This window comes from Nilaparvata lugens, chromosome 3 (assembly GCF_014356525.2).
Source record: "Nilaparvata lugens isolate BPH chromosome 3, ASM1435652v1, whole genome shotgun sequence".
Classification (NCBI taxonomy): domain Eukaryota; kingdom Metazoa; phylum Arthropoda; class Insecta; order Hemiptera; family Delphacidae; genus Nilaparvata; species Nilaparvata lugens.
In genome coordinates, this window is record NC_052506.1 from 44915804 (window position 1) to 44934573 (window position 18770).

Below are 18770 nucleotides of genomic sequence, written 5' to 3' on the forward strand. Positions count from 1 at the left end.
ATAGTCATTTAAATTTGTATTTTTCTGAAATAATATTAGAAGTTAAAATAGTAGCTTATTTTCCTAATCTTTAAATTGTTGATAAAACTTAACTTTTCCAAAATCTATCCAGTGTAGTGTAAATAATTGTTTGCTGGCGGTATATTCTTTCATCATGTATTACATATTTTAATCATGTCTATTTTTTTTAGGTATCATATTAGGTAATTAGGTTTTTCAGAGCAAATTTTGTCCCATGTTCTCATCTTTCATTGTATATTGTGCTATAAGCCATATGTAATTAGGTTATAGTTTTCTTCTGGGCTTTTAACCCATTTTGCATTTTATTTTTTTTTTGCTGTCCAATACTTTGGATTTTTGGTAGACAAGTAGGTGTGATTCTTTTAGAGGTGTGGGCGTGAACCACATACGGCTGGACTCGATTATCTGACCTACTTGTTTGCGATATAAAAACCTTAAGACTGCAACATCAAATGTTTGTAAAAAACTTTTGCATACTTTTGTTTTTGTGGTCCGATACTAGAGTCTGCTATCACATTGCCTTACAGACATCTAGGAACTCTCCACCCAGTCACAATAGTCAACATTTTTTCCTTCACCAGTTGTTTTTGTGGGAGTGATAGCTCACAATTATAACAAATTAGAGTCATACTTGGAATTTACAAAATTCCATAGTAGTATATTTTATTAAATATACTTCCTCATGAAAGTTCAGTACTGACATGTAGGATAGGCTCTAATTAATCTTTCTCTTCTTTGTATTGTTTTAGGAAATTTATTTACCCAGTTTTCTTTTTCTCTTGTTTGTATTTTTTAGGGAACTTATTTACCCATTATTCATCTTGATCATCTTTGTATTATAATCTTGAAATGTTTGTACTTATTATACAGTCTTTAAATTTTAAATTATTTTAAAAAATAAATGGTTCATTTTAAAACGTTTTGTTATATTATTAATTGAAATAAGTTTTTGTGATTGATATCTTTTTCAAATTTTTAAAACTGTTTGTTCTATAAATTTTGATATGATTGATTATCGTTTGAAATGGATGCTGGAGTGTATGTAGAATTTTTAGTGGGGTTTGTTGATTAGAATTTTGCTGGTATGTGATTGTTTTTTTTTTTGAGATGGAAACCCATTATTGCCTAAAGAAGGAATAACAGAGGTTATGACTTAGAGAGGCAGTAATGAGATAATATTTTTTGTGTTGATTACTTATGTTGATTGCCATAGATGCAAAATAATGATTAATAATGTTGATTGCCATAGATGCAGATTACTTATGAATATTGTTTGCCTTTGAAGCAAAATATTATTGATGTTTTGAATGATTTCTTGTTTAATGATTGATAGTAAAGTTTTGTCATGAAATGTAGCTTGTGTTCAGAACATTGAAAAGTCGAAATAAACTATAGTATCCGACAAACGATGATTAATAATATTAAATAATTTGCTTTTTATACAATTTTTGAACACAAAATTAAAACTAAATAATTTTGAAACCCTGAATGATAAATCATAAATGTGAAATGAACTTGCTATAAATGCTATAAATGAAATGTTATATTAAATGATAATGAAATGCAGATATATTATGAAATGATTGTGAATAGAAGACCAATTGTCTGAAATTATTGAAATATATATTGAAATTAAATTTTGTTGTGATGATCTGATGTTTTTTACAATTTTGATAATGATACAGGGTGTTATGAAATTCTATTTCTATTTTGAAGAATGGATTAAATTTTGATATTTGAACAGTGAATAGATGGAAATGAAATTTTTTTTAGTGAAAATTTGTAATTGATATTTCACAATTTATGTATTGCTGACTGTATAATAGGATGTTAACAAATTTCAATTTCATATATATTTAAAAATAATTTTCATGTGTATTAGATTGTATTGATAGCCTAATCAAGATTTTCTTCTTAGTTTATAAGCATTTCAAGATAACAGGTACAGCACAGACATTAACATTGAAATAGTTATCATGTGAATCTCGAAATCAGCAACAAGTGAACGCCATGAAGAGTGTTAAGAACATTTGGGTGATTTTCGAACTAGTGTGACATAACTACGCCAATATCTACGCCAAAATCTACGCTGCGGCCTACACTAATAACTACGCCAATATCAACACCAATAACTATGCCTAAATCTACGCTGATGCCTACACTAATAACTATGCCAATGTCAACGCCAATAACTACGCCAATATCTACACTAATATCTACGCCAATAACTACGCCGATGCCTACGCCAATGCCAATGCCTGCGCCAACGCCGATGCCTACGCCAATGCCAATGCCTGCGCCAATGCCAAAATCTGCGCCAATGCTGATGCCAAAGCCAATAACTATGCCAATGTCAACACCAATAACTACACTAATATCTACACCAATAACTGCGCCAATGCCAATGTCTGCGCCAATGCTGATGCCAATGCCAAAATCAACGCCGATGCCTGCGCCAATGCCAATAGCTACGCCAATGCCTGCGCCAATGCCAATGTCTGCGCCAATGCTGATGCCAATGCCAAAATCAACGCCGATGCCTGCGCCAATGCCAATAGCTACGCCAATGCCTGCGCCAATGCTGATGCCACCGCCAATATCTACGCCGATGCCTGCGCCAATGCCAATATCAACGCCAATGCCAACGCTTATTGCTGATTTTGTATCTCAAACTTCAACACTACTACATTACCTGGAGGTAATTGCCATCCATGTTCACATTCGCAACTTTGAATTCAGAATAACAGTCACAGTATCATGAAAGAATAGATTCAAAAAATCCTCTCCTAAATTATTCCTGTATGCAGAACTCTAAACCTTGAAAGCTGAAAATATAAAAAAAAACCAAACCTTACCTAAATTAATCCTCACCTAAATTAATCCTGTATGCAGCATCTATCTCTTTTCCAAAAAACGAATTACATTGTCATTTCAAGCCTGAAATGTACATTGTATAATTACAAATATGATACAAAATTTACGTGACTCTGTATTGAATTTGGAATGCAGCCGTCTACTACAAGCATGAGGCAATGCTAACTGAGATGTCACCTGTATCGAGTTTGGTATGCAGCCGTCTACTACAAGCATGAGGCAATGCTAACTGAGATGTCACCTGTATCGAGTTTGATATGCATCAGTCGACTACAAGTATCAGCCCAACACTACGTGCATCCAGATCAGCCCAACACTAACGTCATCACATTGGAGTCACACTTAACTGAAAATCATACTGAGTGCCTTAACGGACTGTTTTCCAAAATGTGCATCAATAAAATCAACTGCGTCAATAGTGAAAGAAATGAACATTTTTTGATTTATTGAAATTTTATGTGAAAATTAAATGTAACAATTCATCAATTCATTTAAAAAAAAATATATATATATAAATAATAATAATAAATTTTTTTCATTCAACATACTAATTTTTTTTATGCAATAAAAAATTGAATTTTTCTATCTATTAAATTTATGTGCAATTTCAAAAAACTATTCTTTACATATTAAACTTTCTGTTGAGATATTTTCCTTTAAATTATAAAGCTAAATCAAAAGTAATATTGATATTCTATATTTCGAAATATTGTTTGGAAACATATAACAAATGCTATTGATGAATTTTTATAATAATTTTCAATTATAGTTGACATGTAATGTTTTTATAAAAAAATAAAAATTCTTACTGTTCTCAAAATTACAATTCAAAATTTTCATTAGGGTCAATCTAATTTTTTTTCTTTAAATTTTCAAACAGTAAAATTTTTTATGTCAAGAGGGGGGTATTTGTAATATTACATTTTCTTCTCACATTGGAATCGAATCTTCAATTCGAGATCTATGGAACTTTATAGTAAATATCAGAGTCATCAATAGACGGACAAATTTTTTGACGGAGAATTTTTTTATTGTAAATGATTGTTGCATTGTTCCATGGTGTCACCGAGGCTTGGTTAGCAGAATTAATAGATAAATAGTTTATTTAAATAGAGAATATATATAAAAAATTAAATAACAGTTTCAAAATAAAGTTTTATTGAGAACAGATGTAGGGTGTAAATTCTAAACTTGTAATTTATAATTTTTTTGGTGACGTGTCTGTAAAATCAACACCGAACCAGGCTTTGTTCTGACTTGTAGTTTTTTCGGGTGGCTTCTCGTTCTTCTCTAGAAAAATGGCTGGCTACGTGTGTGTTGTAAATTTTTGCTCTGAATCTTTTTCGTTCATGTGAATTTATTAATGTTTTAAATTGAGTTTTAAACAGTTTATAGTGTTCTATTTTGTCCACATAATTTGCTATTTGTGTATTCAAGCCAATAGCCACTGTTTTTCAACTGTAAACTAGATAAGTATTTTAGTTCGTAGTAACTCTAAATGATTAGGCTTATAAGATATAGTTCTTTGTGTATTTGTATAAATTCATCTGAAGATTATAAGTTCATTTGCTCTGAAAACTGGATTTCTCATTCATAGGCGATAGATCCATTCATAATTTATCAAGAATCTATTACATTGGAGCCGACAACTATCCTTAGGTTAATAGGTGTTAAATGCTATTCCAACCGATTAAGGAAAAATTGGTAGCACGGCAATACATACAGTGTACATTTCAGGCTTGAAATGACAATGTAACTTGTTTTTTGGAAAAGAGATAGACGCTGCATACAGGATTAATTTAGGTGAGGATTTTTTGTTTTGAATCATTCTCTTTCATGATACAGTAACTGTTATTTGAGTTTAGAGTTGCGAACTTGGACATGGATGGCAATTACCTCCAAGTAATGTAGTAGTGCAGAAGCTTGAGTTGCATAGTCAGTAATAGGTGAAGTCATTGGCATCGACATTGGTGTTAGCATTGGCGTCGGCAATCCATTAATGAGTCACACCAGTTCGAAAATCACCCAAATGTTCTTAACACTCTTAATGGCATTCACTTGTGTTGTAGATTTCGAGATTCATGCAATGATTATTTTGAAGTTAACGTCCATGCTGTACCTGTTATTTTAATATGCTTATAAACTAAAAGGAAAAATTTGATTAGGCTACCAATACAATCTAATGCACATAAACGTTATTTACAAGTATGTAATCAGTATAAAAATGAAATTTATTGTTAACATCTTATTATACAGTCAGCAACTTATAAATTTTGAAGTTTCCTCAAACTCAATAGAGACATAAATTACAAAAATTTCAATGAAGTAATAATTTCATTTTCATTTATTCACTGTTAATAATAAAATAACAAAATTTAATCCATTCTTAAAAAAATAGAACATAATCAAATACATGTTACATAAATGTTATAACACCCTGTATCATTTTTCAAAATTGCAAAAAGACATCAGATCATCACAACAAAATAATTTCAATACATACTGCAACATATTCAGACAATTGGTATTCCACTAAAAATCATTTCATAATACAATATATCTGCATTTCATTATCATTCAATATAACATTTCAAATTTGATTTATGTTTCATTTAGGATTCCAAAGTTATTTATGTAGACAGATTTATAAAATTTTCATTTAAATTTTTTTCAAATAATTTATAAAAAGCAATCTATTTGATATTATTAATCATCGTTTGTTGGATAAACAAACGATGTTATAACAAAGTCATAACCTTTTGGTCATTCCTTCTTTAGGGAAAAATGGTTTTCCATCTCAAAAACATATACCAGCAAAATTCTAATCAACAAACCCCACTAAAAATCCTACATACACTCCAGCATCCATTTCAAACGATAATTAATCATATCAAAGTTCATAGAAAAAACAGTTTTTAAATTTAAAAAAAGACATCAATAACAAAAACTTTAGAGGAAATTCAAACTTTAATTCATTTCAATTAATAATATGACAAAACTTTTACATTCAATAAAATCATCATTATTCAAATTAACTTTTTATTTATCTTGAACATTCCATATTTATGGCACCAAAATTCATTAATACTTTAAAATTTTGAAGTTTTTATTATATAACAAAAGAATTTATACATCAGATTGAATTTCAACATTTTATAAATTGAACCATTTATTTTTCAAATAATTTCTGAATTTGAAGACTGTATAATAATTTATTACAAACCATTTCAACAATACAAAGAAAATCAAGATGGATAATGGGTAAATAAGTTTCCTAAAAAGTACAAATAAGAGAAAAAGGAAAAATGGGTAGATAAATTCCCTAAGTAATACAAGGAAGAGAAAGATTCATTATGGCTAATAAGTTCCCTAAAACAACACAGACACACAAAAATTGATACACTTCACATAAGTGATACATGATGAAGAAGTATGTCACAAGCACACAATTATTTACACTACAGTAGATAGATTTCAAAAAAGTTAAGTTTTATCAACAATTAAAGATTGAGAAAATAAGCTACTATTTCAACTTCCAAAATTATTTCAGAAGTATACTTTAAATTCACAAATTCAAATGACTATGGACAAGATTGGTTAATAAGATATGCAGGATAGAAGAAATTTACTGAATACTACACAAAAACAGGAAAGAATCGAAATTTGAAAAGATTTAGGGCCAAGAAAATAGGCTACAGGAAAGAAAACAGGAAAGACACAATATTATGGCCTCTTACCATACACTGTGTAGCGATTATGCTATTCTGAATCCCGGCATAACACAGGATTCCTAATCATAACATAGTGCCGGGGAATACCCTTTCATCATGTGATTCACTTTCATCATATCAGTGAACAACTTGAAATAACCTTTGAATACTAACACATCAATGGTGACTTTGTGCTTTTTTTTCTTCAAGAACATGATTTTATTCATGGGTTCATTTGTTTCAACAAAGCCATTTTGCTTACAAATGTCAGTCATGTTCACTAGATAATGCATTGCATACACCTTTTCAATTTTCAGTTGAAAGTTGGATTCATCAACTTGATTCAAAGCAAGATTAATTTTGTCTACATTGTTCCCAACCTCTACAGAAACCTGTCTCATGTAAACATTCACTTTGTTTACTGTTTTCCTAACCTTCAATTTGGCAATACTACTTTCTTTACTGTTGACTTTCAATAAAGAAACTCCCTACCTACTACTTTACTCAATTCTACTATTTCACTAGGATTTACTTTTTCAATAACAGTAACTAGGCCTACATTATCTGAAACTTGAATAAATTGATCTTGTATCTCAACACTACTATCATGCTTCAATTTGCTTTCATCTTTATGATTTTTAATCAATGTTTCATGTGTATCTTTTAATAGGAGGTTTATACTAACCTTTTCTAATCTGATGTTAGCAAATTCTTGTTCCATATCATTAAACCAAGCATTTTGATCTTGTTGCAAATTATCAATCTTGACATTTTGCTCATCAAAACTAGCACTTTGATCTTGACTCATTTGATTTTGCTCTTGCCTCGTTTGATTTTGTTCTTCTCTCATTTTTTTATGATAGCTATTAACTCATCATCAATTTTAATATTTTACTAGTTTGCACAGATATATTCATTAGGATTTGATTGCTCTTGAATTGACCCCACACTCAGTCTGCATTTCACCATTCATGACCCATCAAGATATCAGCCTACACATAATTTCTATAACCAGGGATATATTTTGTAATTCGGTCCCACCACAGGGGTAACATTTGGCATGCTACCAATTTTATCCTAATAGGTTGTATAGCTTTCACCTATCACCTAAGGAAAGTCATCAGCTCCAAATATGCTAAAATCTTGATAAATCATGAATGGATCTAATGCATATGAATAAGAAATCCAGTTCAGAGCAAATCAAATTATCATTTTTCAAAATTGCAAAAAGACATCAGATCATCACAACAAAATAATTTCAATACATACTGCAACATATTCAGACAATTGGTATTCCACTAAAAATCATTTCATAATACAATATATCTGCATTTCATTATCATTCAATATAACATTTCAAATTTGATTTATGTTTCATTTAGGATTCCAAAGTTATTTATGTAGACAGATTTATAAAATTTTCATTTAAATTTTTTTCAAATAATTTATAAAAAGCAATCTATTTGATATTATTAATCATCGTTTGTTGGATAAACAAACGATGTTATAACAAAGTCATAACCTTTTGGTCATTCCTTCTTTAGGGAAAAATGGTTTTCCATCTCAAAAACATATACCAGCAAAATTCTAATCAACAAACCCCACTAAAAATCCTACATACACTCCAGCATCCATTTCAAACGATAATTAATCATATCAAAGTTCATAGAAAAAACAGTTTTTAAATTTTAAAAAAAGACATCAATAACAAAAACTTTAGAGGAAATTCAAACTTTAATTCATTTCAATTAATAATATGACAAAACTTTTACATTCAATAAAATCATCATTATTCAAATTAACTTTTTATTTATCTTGAACATTCCATATTTATGGCACCAAAATTCATTAATACTTTAAAATTTTGAAGTTTTTATTATATAACAAAAGAATTTATACATCAGATTGAATTTCAACATTTTATAAATTGAACCATTTATTTTTCAAATAATTTCTGAATTTGAAGACTGTATAATAATTTATTACAAACCATTTCAACAATACAAAGAAAATCAAGATGGATAATGGGTAAATAAGTTTCCTAAAAAGTACAAATAAGAGAAAAGGAAAAATGGGTAGATAAATTCCCTAAGTAATACAAGGAAGAGAAAGATTCATTATGGCTAATAAGTTCCCTAAAACAATATAGACACACAAAAATTGATACACTTCACATAAGTGATACATGATGAAGAAGTATGTCACAAGCACACAATTATTTACACTACAGTAGATAGATTTCAAAAAAGTTAAGTTTTATCAACAATTAAAGATTGAGAAAATAAGCTACTATTTCAACTTCCAAAATTATTTCAGAAGTATACTTTAAATTCACAAATTCAAATGACTATGGACAAGATTGGTTAATAAGATATGCAGGATAGAAGAAATTTACTGAATACTACACAAAAACAGGAAAGAATCGAAATTTGAAAAGATTTAGGGCCAAGAAAATAGGCTACAGGAAAGAAAACAGGAAAGACACAATATTATGGCCTCTTACCATACACTGTGTAGCGATTATGCTATTCTGAATCCCGGCATAACACAGGATTCCTAATCATAACATAGTGCCGGGGAATACCCTTTCATCATGTGATTCACTTTCATCATATCAGTGAACAACTTGAAATAACTTTGAATACTAACACATCAATGGTGACTTTGTGCTTTTTTTCTTCAAGAACATGATTTTATTCATGGGTTCATTTGTTTCAACAAAGCCATTTTGCTTACAAATGTCAGTCATGTTCACTAGATAATGCATTGCATACACCTTTTCAATTTTCAGTTGAAAGTTGGATTCATCAACTTGATTCAAAGCAAGATTAATTTTGTCTACATTGTTCCCAACCTCTACAGAAACCTGTCTCATGTAAACATTCACTTTGTTTACTGTTTTCCTAACCTTCAATTTGGCAATACTACTTTCTTTACTGTTGACTTTCAATAAAGAAACTCCCTACCTACTACTTTACTCAATTCTACTATTTCACTAGGATTTACTTTTTCAATAACAGTAACTAGGCCTACATTATCTGAAACTTGAATAAATTGATCTTGTATCTCAACACTACTATCATGCTTCAATTTGCTTTCATCTTTATGATTTTTAATCAATGTTTCATGTGTATCTTTTAATAGGAGGTTTATACTAACCTTTTCTAATCTGATGTTAGCAAATTCTTGTTCCATATCATTAAACCAAGCATTTTGATCTTGTTGCAAATTATCAATCTTGACATTTTGCTCATCAAAACTAGCACTTTGATCTTGACTCATTTGATTTTGCTCTTGCCTCGTTTGATTTTGTTCTTCTCTCATTTTTTTATGATAGCTATTAACTCATCATCAATTTTAATATTTTACTAGTTTGCACAGATATATTCATTAGGATTTGATTGCTCTTGAATTGACCCCACACTCAGTCTGCATTTCACCATTCATGACCCATCAAGATATCAGCCTACACATAATTTCTATAACCAGGGATATATTTTGTAATTCGGTCCCACCACAGGGGTAACATTTGGCATGCTACCAATTTTATCCTAATAGGTTGTATAGCTTTCACCTATCACCTAAGGAAAGTCATCAGCTCCAAATATGCTAAAATCTTGATAAATCATGAATGGATCTAATGCATATGAATAAGAAATCCAGTTCAGAGCAAATCAAATTATAATTTTTAAAAATGATTCAAAAATTTCAGTTCACACCAGAACAAATAATCATACATGGACCAAATAATATAGATTGAACATGATTGAGGTTACAAATATGTTTGATCTGTTCATCAAAATAGATTCAAAAGCTTTCACAGAAACTCAGAAATTATTGTTTCAAATCAAGATCAAAATATATAACTTATAAATTATGAATACTTATCTATCGTTTACAGGTTTCAAAACAGGCTTATGGCTTTCAACATTAAACGAGAAATTCAACACAAAATGAAAAGAAAAATTGAAATCTACATTTCATGTATGTTCAATAACATCAATAAACTTTACAAAAACATTCAGATCACAAATAAAACATCTTAACTTACAATTATTTAGGAAAATTTCAACAGCAACCAAACACTCCTAACATAAGCCAGCAATTAAAAAAATGAGAGAAATGCCTGGCAGAACATATAATTGATTGCCAAGTAATAAAAATTACAAATTTACAAGTTTCACTTATTATACTCAATAAAACTTTATTTAAAAACGGTTTTGAAATTTTATTCACCCTTTATGTTGTTTAAAATTATTTGTTAATTCAGAAATAGAACTTTGTTACAGTAGTCAACACAAATGTATCTGATAAATTACCGTTTAAAAAAGTTAAGTGTGCATATCGATTACACCGATATTTGCTATCAAGTTTTTGATATTTTGAAATATCGAATTGGAGATTCAATTTTAATCGAGAAAATTTAATATTAGGCCTACAGTATGTGAATAATTTTGTTTTTTCTGCTACAAATTAGTTTTACAATATTAATTGTAACAATTCTGATTCTTCTGTAAGGAGATCGATTGGTTTATTCACGAAGGTGGAATGGGAAGATTGTAATGAATAGCCGGCCCTTATCTACCAGAGGTTTTTTGTTGCTAGGGCAATATCAAACAATACACCTTCCTTTCCAACGGTTCAATCGCAAAAATATGAAGGATTCAGCAAAAAAACGGAACAATAGGATGAAGCTATCATTGCACTAACTCAAATAATGTTGTCTAGGAGAGAAAATTTATTGATCCGACCATGGCAAGAGAGGCGTTATGTTAATCACAGAAAAAAGGTCAGTTTTCGATTACCAAATAACGAATATTGTCTCGTGCTAACCCAATTTACTATGACAATATCAATAAATAAATCACCTCCAAAGTAGGCCTACTCAATACTTATTAGAATTCATTTATTATATATTCCACAATATTTTGAGACTCCAGATTTACTCATTCTAGATGCGTAAATAGTAAGGGTGATCTTTTTCTAGATAAGTTTCACACCGGAAGATGAAGAAAACTTAGTTAAATAAGTACTTAAAACTTACTTGATTATGTGGAACTGACAATCCCTCTTTCATTTCATCTGAATATAGACTATGGATCAGTTTAAGAGAGTGGTGGAGAATAGATTAATAGAAAGGGCGCACTATTCAATGAATGAGTTCTTTGAGTTTTCCATATAAATGCTAGTTTAATTATTGTGTTCTGTGTATGTTTTGATAATTTAAGTTGTGTTATAAATATAAATGCTGCTATCCATGTTGTAATTATGTACTCAGTGTTGTGTTCTGTTAAGTTCAATTGTGTATTTTGTGTTACACATCATGTATAGGCCACACTGTATTTTTATATTATACGACGATCTTATACATTACGTAAAATGTTCTGGCAGATAGAGAATATTGAATTTTGAATAAATTCTACAATATCTGTTCATAGTGTAAAACTTACAGTCTTATTTTATGTCACCAAGAATTGACTTTTCAATGACTTCTTGCTCTATCTCCAGTTAGCTCATTGTGCTTTCCCTTCATATTATCTATTAAGAAAAAGTCATAAAATCAAAAGTAATTAAAATCAAAATCGCCCGATAATGTGTTCAATGTTGTTCTCTCAATAATATATTCGGATTGTTACCATTGAGATGTTTAATTCAAACTTCCTCTGGGCGTAATTCTGTGCTCTACAATCTGATACCAAGTAGAGCACTCTATCTCATATAAATTTCCAGGTACTCCAGACAACAATGCTCCTTTTTGCCAAAAACACACAATTTTTAGCTTCAACCATCATCACCAACTACATTGTCCTCAAATTGATAATTCTCACAATGATAAAAGTTCGTAAGATAATGTTCTATGAGAATCATCTGTTAGATGCACCACATGATTTCAGTATTTCCTAGTGGAGAGGCGCGCATAAGGACACCTCAAGGATCAAAATTTCAAACACTTTTGACACAATGCTCGGATTCATCTTGTTCATCAATGTTCATTCTTCTTGGCTTGTCAAGGCGGTTCAAAATCATGCATCATAAGACAAATGCGGTCGGAAAATGGAAATTTTAATGTTGATTGCACTCAAGCACAACAAACTGACCAATTTCTATATTCAAAGCTGCATATCTTGAGGAATACATCAAATAAAATTTTAAAATCTAGTGAGGATGTGGAAATGTTTCCCCTCTTCCCACTCCAATGAATAATATTATCGTTTCAATACCATTCATAAGTTACAGCACATATTTCAAAAATGGCGATTTTCGTTTTTCCTTTTTTTCGTGATTCTACTGTTAATCAAGAGTTTCTAAAACGAGTCTGATACATCATAGAAATTCACGATTGATTCTCAATTATATAGAATTTCATTCTCTACGAGCTCAGGTGCCTAGAATTCGTTTTGAATCACTTTTTCTCATCATGGAACTGCCATAAGACTCTTAATATGAGGAAAATTTCTTCAATTTCCAGTTTATTTTAACAATTGAGTTTTACGAACATATTTTTCCATGAATCGTTAATAGTGAATGGAAGAGAAAATTCTATTTTACATTTCAAAATCGAGTAATGTTTTTTATAATAACGGGTAACCGATATACATTGCTTTGAATATAGAAATTGGTAGGTAATTTTGTTGTGCATGGGAATATGGGCTTGAGTGCACTCAACATTAATATTCCCATTTTTCGACCGAATTTGACTTATGATGCATGATTTTGAACCGCCTTGATGAGTCAATAAGAATGAACATTGATGAACAATATGAATCCGAGCATTGTGTCAAATGTGTTTGAAATTTTGATACTTGAGGTGTCCTTATGCGCGCCTCTTCACTAAGAAATACTGAAATCATTTGCATCTAACAGGTGATTCTCATAGAACATTATCTTATGAACTTTTATCACTGTGAGAACTATCAATTTGAGGACAATGTAGTTGGTGATGATGGTTGAAGCTAAAAATTAGGTGTTTTTGGCAATAAAGAGTATTGTTGCCTGGAGTACTTGGAAATCTATATGAGATAGAGTGCTCTACTTGGTCTCAGATTGTAGAGCACAAAATTATGCCCAAAGGAAGTTTGAATTAAACATCTCAATGGCAACAATCCAAAGATATTGGTTGATCAAAAACTAAAATTCATCAAAATTGATTTTTTCTTGAAATTTTACTCATTTTTGAAAAATTATAATTCAGTACTCATTGGAGATAGAGAGTTCTGGATGATCTCATTTTATAAATAAATAATAAATAATTATATATCGACATGATGAACTGGATATGATAGGACGAAAGTTTGTGTATCACATCCGATGAACTCACACTCACTCGCTTGTATACTTAGTAGTTTTGCACATGGCATTTCAGGGTATTATCCACGATATAAGGTACTCACTTATGGGCTACACTCATTAGTCCATGCCCGCAAAATTTGAAATCAACACAATTCTGATTATATGAAACCTTATTACTAAAAAATAATGTGCAAAATATTGGTAATCAGAGTAGTCTACAATACAAAACAAACATCTATCAAAGAAAAAACCTGCATACAAAAGGACTTGTACTTTTCAGCTAATACTCTGTAAAGACATTACATTCTCCAAGTTAATCAATTCATGACTCAAGACAACACAATAATTATATGGCTCAAATTCAACTTCTCTCATATGAGGTATGTTTGCATCTCTAATATCAAATAAAAATTTTGAAAACTACTAAATTCCAAAAAATAAAAAATATGTGGACAAGTATGAATTTTTTATAGTCTGAGTGAATTATCTCATTAAATTAAATTTTCTCAATATGCAAGGTAAAGAGAAAGTCATAACACATAAATTAACAATTGAAGTTAGCTCAATAATTCGAGTGAAAAACAAAGACAAAAATGTAAGTTGGTCATAAGTACATTATTTAATAAAACATTATATCTTAAGCTTCATTAGCAGATCAATATTAATCAAAAAATAAGAACCATGAGAATAAGAATCTTTATAACCTAGAAAAGTTGTATTTAACAACAATAATGAAACAAGACAATAATTAGCAAAATACCATATCAAAATAATTATTCATGATTGTTGCATCTCAATAAACACCATGACAACAAGCGAGCAAATCCGGAATGCACTCTGTGAAAATTAAGAGCCTTTAAAATAAAAATTCCTAACACACCCTACATAAAAAATGATGATCTAACTAACAAATCGAAAAATCAAACAATATTCCTTGTTTGAACAATATTAAAACTTTAATTGTCGCTAACTCACTATTTTGGAGTTTATAATGCGCCTTAATACTAATGGGAGGTGGTCGCTAACTCACTCTTCTGGAGTCTTATCACGCCAAAAAAATATAGAAGGGAAACTTACACACTAAACTTACACATCATTATTCTTCAGGCTTCAAATCTCACAGTGCATCAAGATTTACCACTCATTAACACAATGAATATATATAACAAACATCATTAATATTTTCTATTATCAACAAACAATTTTCAATTACCGACACACATTTTGAAAGAAAAAATCTAATCCAGATACAAAATGACACCAATTAGTGTATGTACAGCACATCCAATAAGCATGTCTTCAAATCACAAAAAAAGTGAAGTTTTTTTTTCAAATCAAACCACAATAATGTGTTGAATAATACTGTATGAATATTTCAAATGGAAATATTATCAAAATTTATGATGTCAGGAAAATAATAACTTCAAAGCTGAAAAGGAAAAAGATTAGAGAGAGAGCATACATTATGTTATCTTTTCACAAAACCTCAAGTTTGTGAACCAGGACGATGCCGAAATATTTTCATCATAAATTGATTAACCTTTAAAATTTTTCATTGGAAATTTCCTTCAATTCAAAACATCCTTTACCGAAATCTTTAACCACTACATATGGACCTTTATACCGTGGGCAGAGTTTAGCTGAAAACTTTCTTATTTTATTAGATAGTACATAATGATTAATTAACACTAAGTCATTAACTTTGAATACAGTGCGCTTCCTATTAATCATATTATTCTTATAGCGTCTGATTACACCTTTATTCTTCATTCGGAGAAAAATTCGTCGATTTCTAAGTTTTTCCTCTTCTAATTCAAATTTGTTCTCAGGCGGATATGAAATATACTTAAAAACTAAATGAGATAATTTACAATTAAGCATCAACTCCATAGGTATACTATCAATCGTTTCATGGAAGTTGTTGTTGAGAATAAACTCAGCTTTGTCTAGATATTTATACCATAAGTGGTGCTTATTCTCTGGTACATAAGTTCGTAAGATTCTATTAACTTCCTTGAGCGGCCTTTCACTCAGATTCGACTGTGGGTGATAGATTGAAATATAATGGTATTCAATCCCAAGTTCATTCATAGAATCACTCCATATCTTACTTTGAAAACAAGTACCATTATCACTTATAATTAAATCAAACTTACCATATTCAGCAATGTATTTCTTTACCGTTTTTACTAAATTGATAGCATTAGCTCGCACCAGTAGATACAACTTATTATAAGTTACTTATGAAATCCATCATGCATAATGCACATCCAATGACACTTTCCCCCGGGTAACTCACCATACACATCAATAAACACTTTATGCCCTTTCTTTTCAGATAATATAGTGTACATTTCTAAAGCTTTCTATTCGTTGGAAGTTTTCACTAACTGACAAGTCTTACAATATTGTATGGTCTTAGCAACACAACGATAACTATTTTTAATATAAAAAGTTTCGGCAATTGCTTTATGGGTTTTTGATATACCAACATGGCCTAAACGTTAATGAAATTCATAGATTAAATCTTCACATAATTCAGAAGGTACACACAACTTCAAAAACTTGTTCCTCTTGGGTTTCCGTGTGAATACTAAACCATTATGCAAAATGAGATTGTCACATACTTTTACATCACCAGCCTCTAATCTAACTTTCAGTTTCTGTAAATGAGGATCATTCAGTTGAATAGATTTTATTTTCTTAATGATACTGATTAAATTTTTATCATCTTTCACAATATTCAACACCTTAAATTCATTGGGATTATGATAGGTACTCATTATTATTTTCATAGTCAGTACGTGATATAATGTCAGGTACAATGTTTTCTTTACCAGCGACAAACTGCCATTCTATATTGAAATCTTGCAATGCCAAGACCCAACGACCAAGCCTACCATTACCAATTTTACACTTTTTTAAGAACGTTAATGCTTTGTGATCAGTACAAACTATGACTCTATTATCCCCAAAATAATTACGTACGGTAACTTTGTTAACCCATACAGACAAGCCAAACATTCCTGTTCACAAATAGTATAGGTACCCTTTCTCTGCATAAGAAAGTGACCTAGAAGCATAAGCTATCACTTTATGTTCACCATCTTCACCTTCTTGGTATAACTCAGCAGCCAAACCTACCGCACTGGCATCTGTAGCTAAATAAAAATCTTTACTATAATCAGGGTGACTTAAAGTTATGCATTCAATAAATCTATCTTTCATTTCCTGAAATGTTTGATCATCTGCAGCAGTCCAAATAAATTTGTCATTTTTACTAGTAAGATGTTGAAATTTACTAGTGAGATCGGAATACTTTCGTTGAAACTGACGATAGAAGTTACACAAACCAAGAAATGACTGCAACTGTTTTAAATTTTTTGGTGTTGGAAATTTCTGAATAGCATCCATTTTAGATTCGTCCACTTCAATACCTTTCTTACTGATGTAAAAGCCTAAATATTTGATCTTATCAGCAATAAACTGTGATTTATTTAGCTTCTGTTTTATGTTACCTTCTTTCAATTTTTTCAAGACTAATTCAGTCCTCTCAATGTCTAAACTTTCACTGCTCAAAGCCATATCATCTACATAAGCTATAACAAAGTGTGACACTGCTTGTCCCAACACTTGATGTAAACATCTAATTAATTCAAATCCACTGATATTTAGTCCAAAGGGAAGGTGAGTATACTGATAACTCTTACCAAAACGTTAAATGCCAAAAACTGTTTACTTTCTTCCCATAAGGGAATGTTATTATATGCTTGAATTATATCAAAATTACTAATGTATGAACACTTATTAAATCTAATTAACAAATCATTAATTGGCTCAGGTTCAGTATACCCTTTTTCAATATAACTAGATAAATGTCGGCCATCAATAGCCTACACAACCTCAACGAACCATTATGTTTCTTGACAATTACAAGTGGATTAGTATACCTTGAATTACTTAGGTTCAATTATCCCTTGATCTAACATTTTCTTGTTCTTTACCTACTTCATCTCTGTACTGATACGGAATAGGGTAACTTTTCTTATTTAACTGTACATCATCCTTAATTCTAAGTTCGCAAACACAGTTTTTGGCTGAACCCGGTGAATCAGAAAACACATATTTATACTCTTCAAATACCTTAACCAATTCATCAACTAAATCTGCAGGTTCATCACTCAGTTTCGTTTTCAAATTATTTATTTTATCTACCCAAAGATCTTCAAAATTGTCAGGTTCAATATTTATTTTAAACAATCTGTTGTTAGCAACAACATCTTGTCTAATAAACGGAAAACATTTACCTCGAATAGCAAGAACATCTTGACTGAAATCAAGAATAGCACCCATGTCTTTCAAGAAATCACAACCTACAAGAATGTCAACATTCAAATCAGTTACAACTAAAAATACAATCGGTATTTCTAAGTCTCCAAACATCACATCAAGTAACACCTGTTTAACAACTTTTTTCGATCTATTTCCAGTTGCCACTACAATATTTATATTTGGAGAAGAAATCAAATTTAATTTACCCTAGCCAACTGCATTTCTTGAAGTAATCTATCATTAATAACATTGACCTCAGATCCACGATCCACTATCAATAATCAAGTTATATGCCTTCTCAAAAATATATACCGTACCTTAACTTCTGCTAAACTATACCCTTGTAATATGGATGTTTCCTTTTCTTCAAGTAAGTCACTAAGCATACAATGTACTTGACAATTAGTACTCTCAATTATATCCTCATTGATAGGTTCATCAACATTAATTATGGAGCCATTTTACAAAATTTCAAACATGTTATCACTATTTTCATTTCTATTAAAGTTGAATATCTCCTGATCGTTAATCAAATTGCTATTG

At 30.3% G+C, this 18770-nt stretch overlaps 1 protein-coding gene across 5 annotated transcripts in view; it reads left to right on the forward strand.

Moving 5' to 3' along the window:
• The window catches only part of LOC111060105, a 47341-nt gene that overhangs the window by 3713 nt on the left and 24858 nt on the right, over window positions 1–18770 (forward strand). For 2 of the 5 annotated variants that reach the window (XM_039423857.1, XM_039423861.1), the window contains exon 1: window positions 10219–11394. The exons of 1 other annotated variant lie outside the window; for it this stretch is intronic. In XM_039423857.1, the coding sequence (XP_039279791.1) occupies window positions 11323–11394 (72 nt within the window). In that variant the 5' untranslated portion in view covers window positions 10219–11322. Of the gene's footprint in view, window positions 1–10218; window positions 11395–14230; window positions 14276–17738; window positions 18598–18770 lie in introns of those variants that run through there. 2 more of the 5 variants (XM_039423858.1, XM_039423859.1) reach the window with 2 other exon arrangements.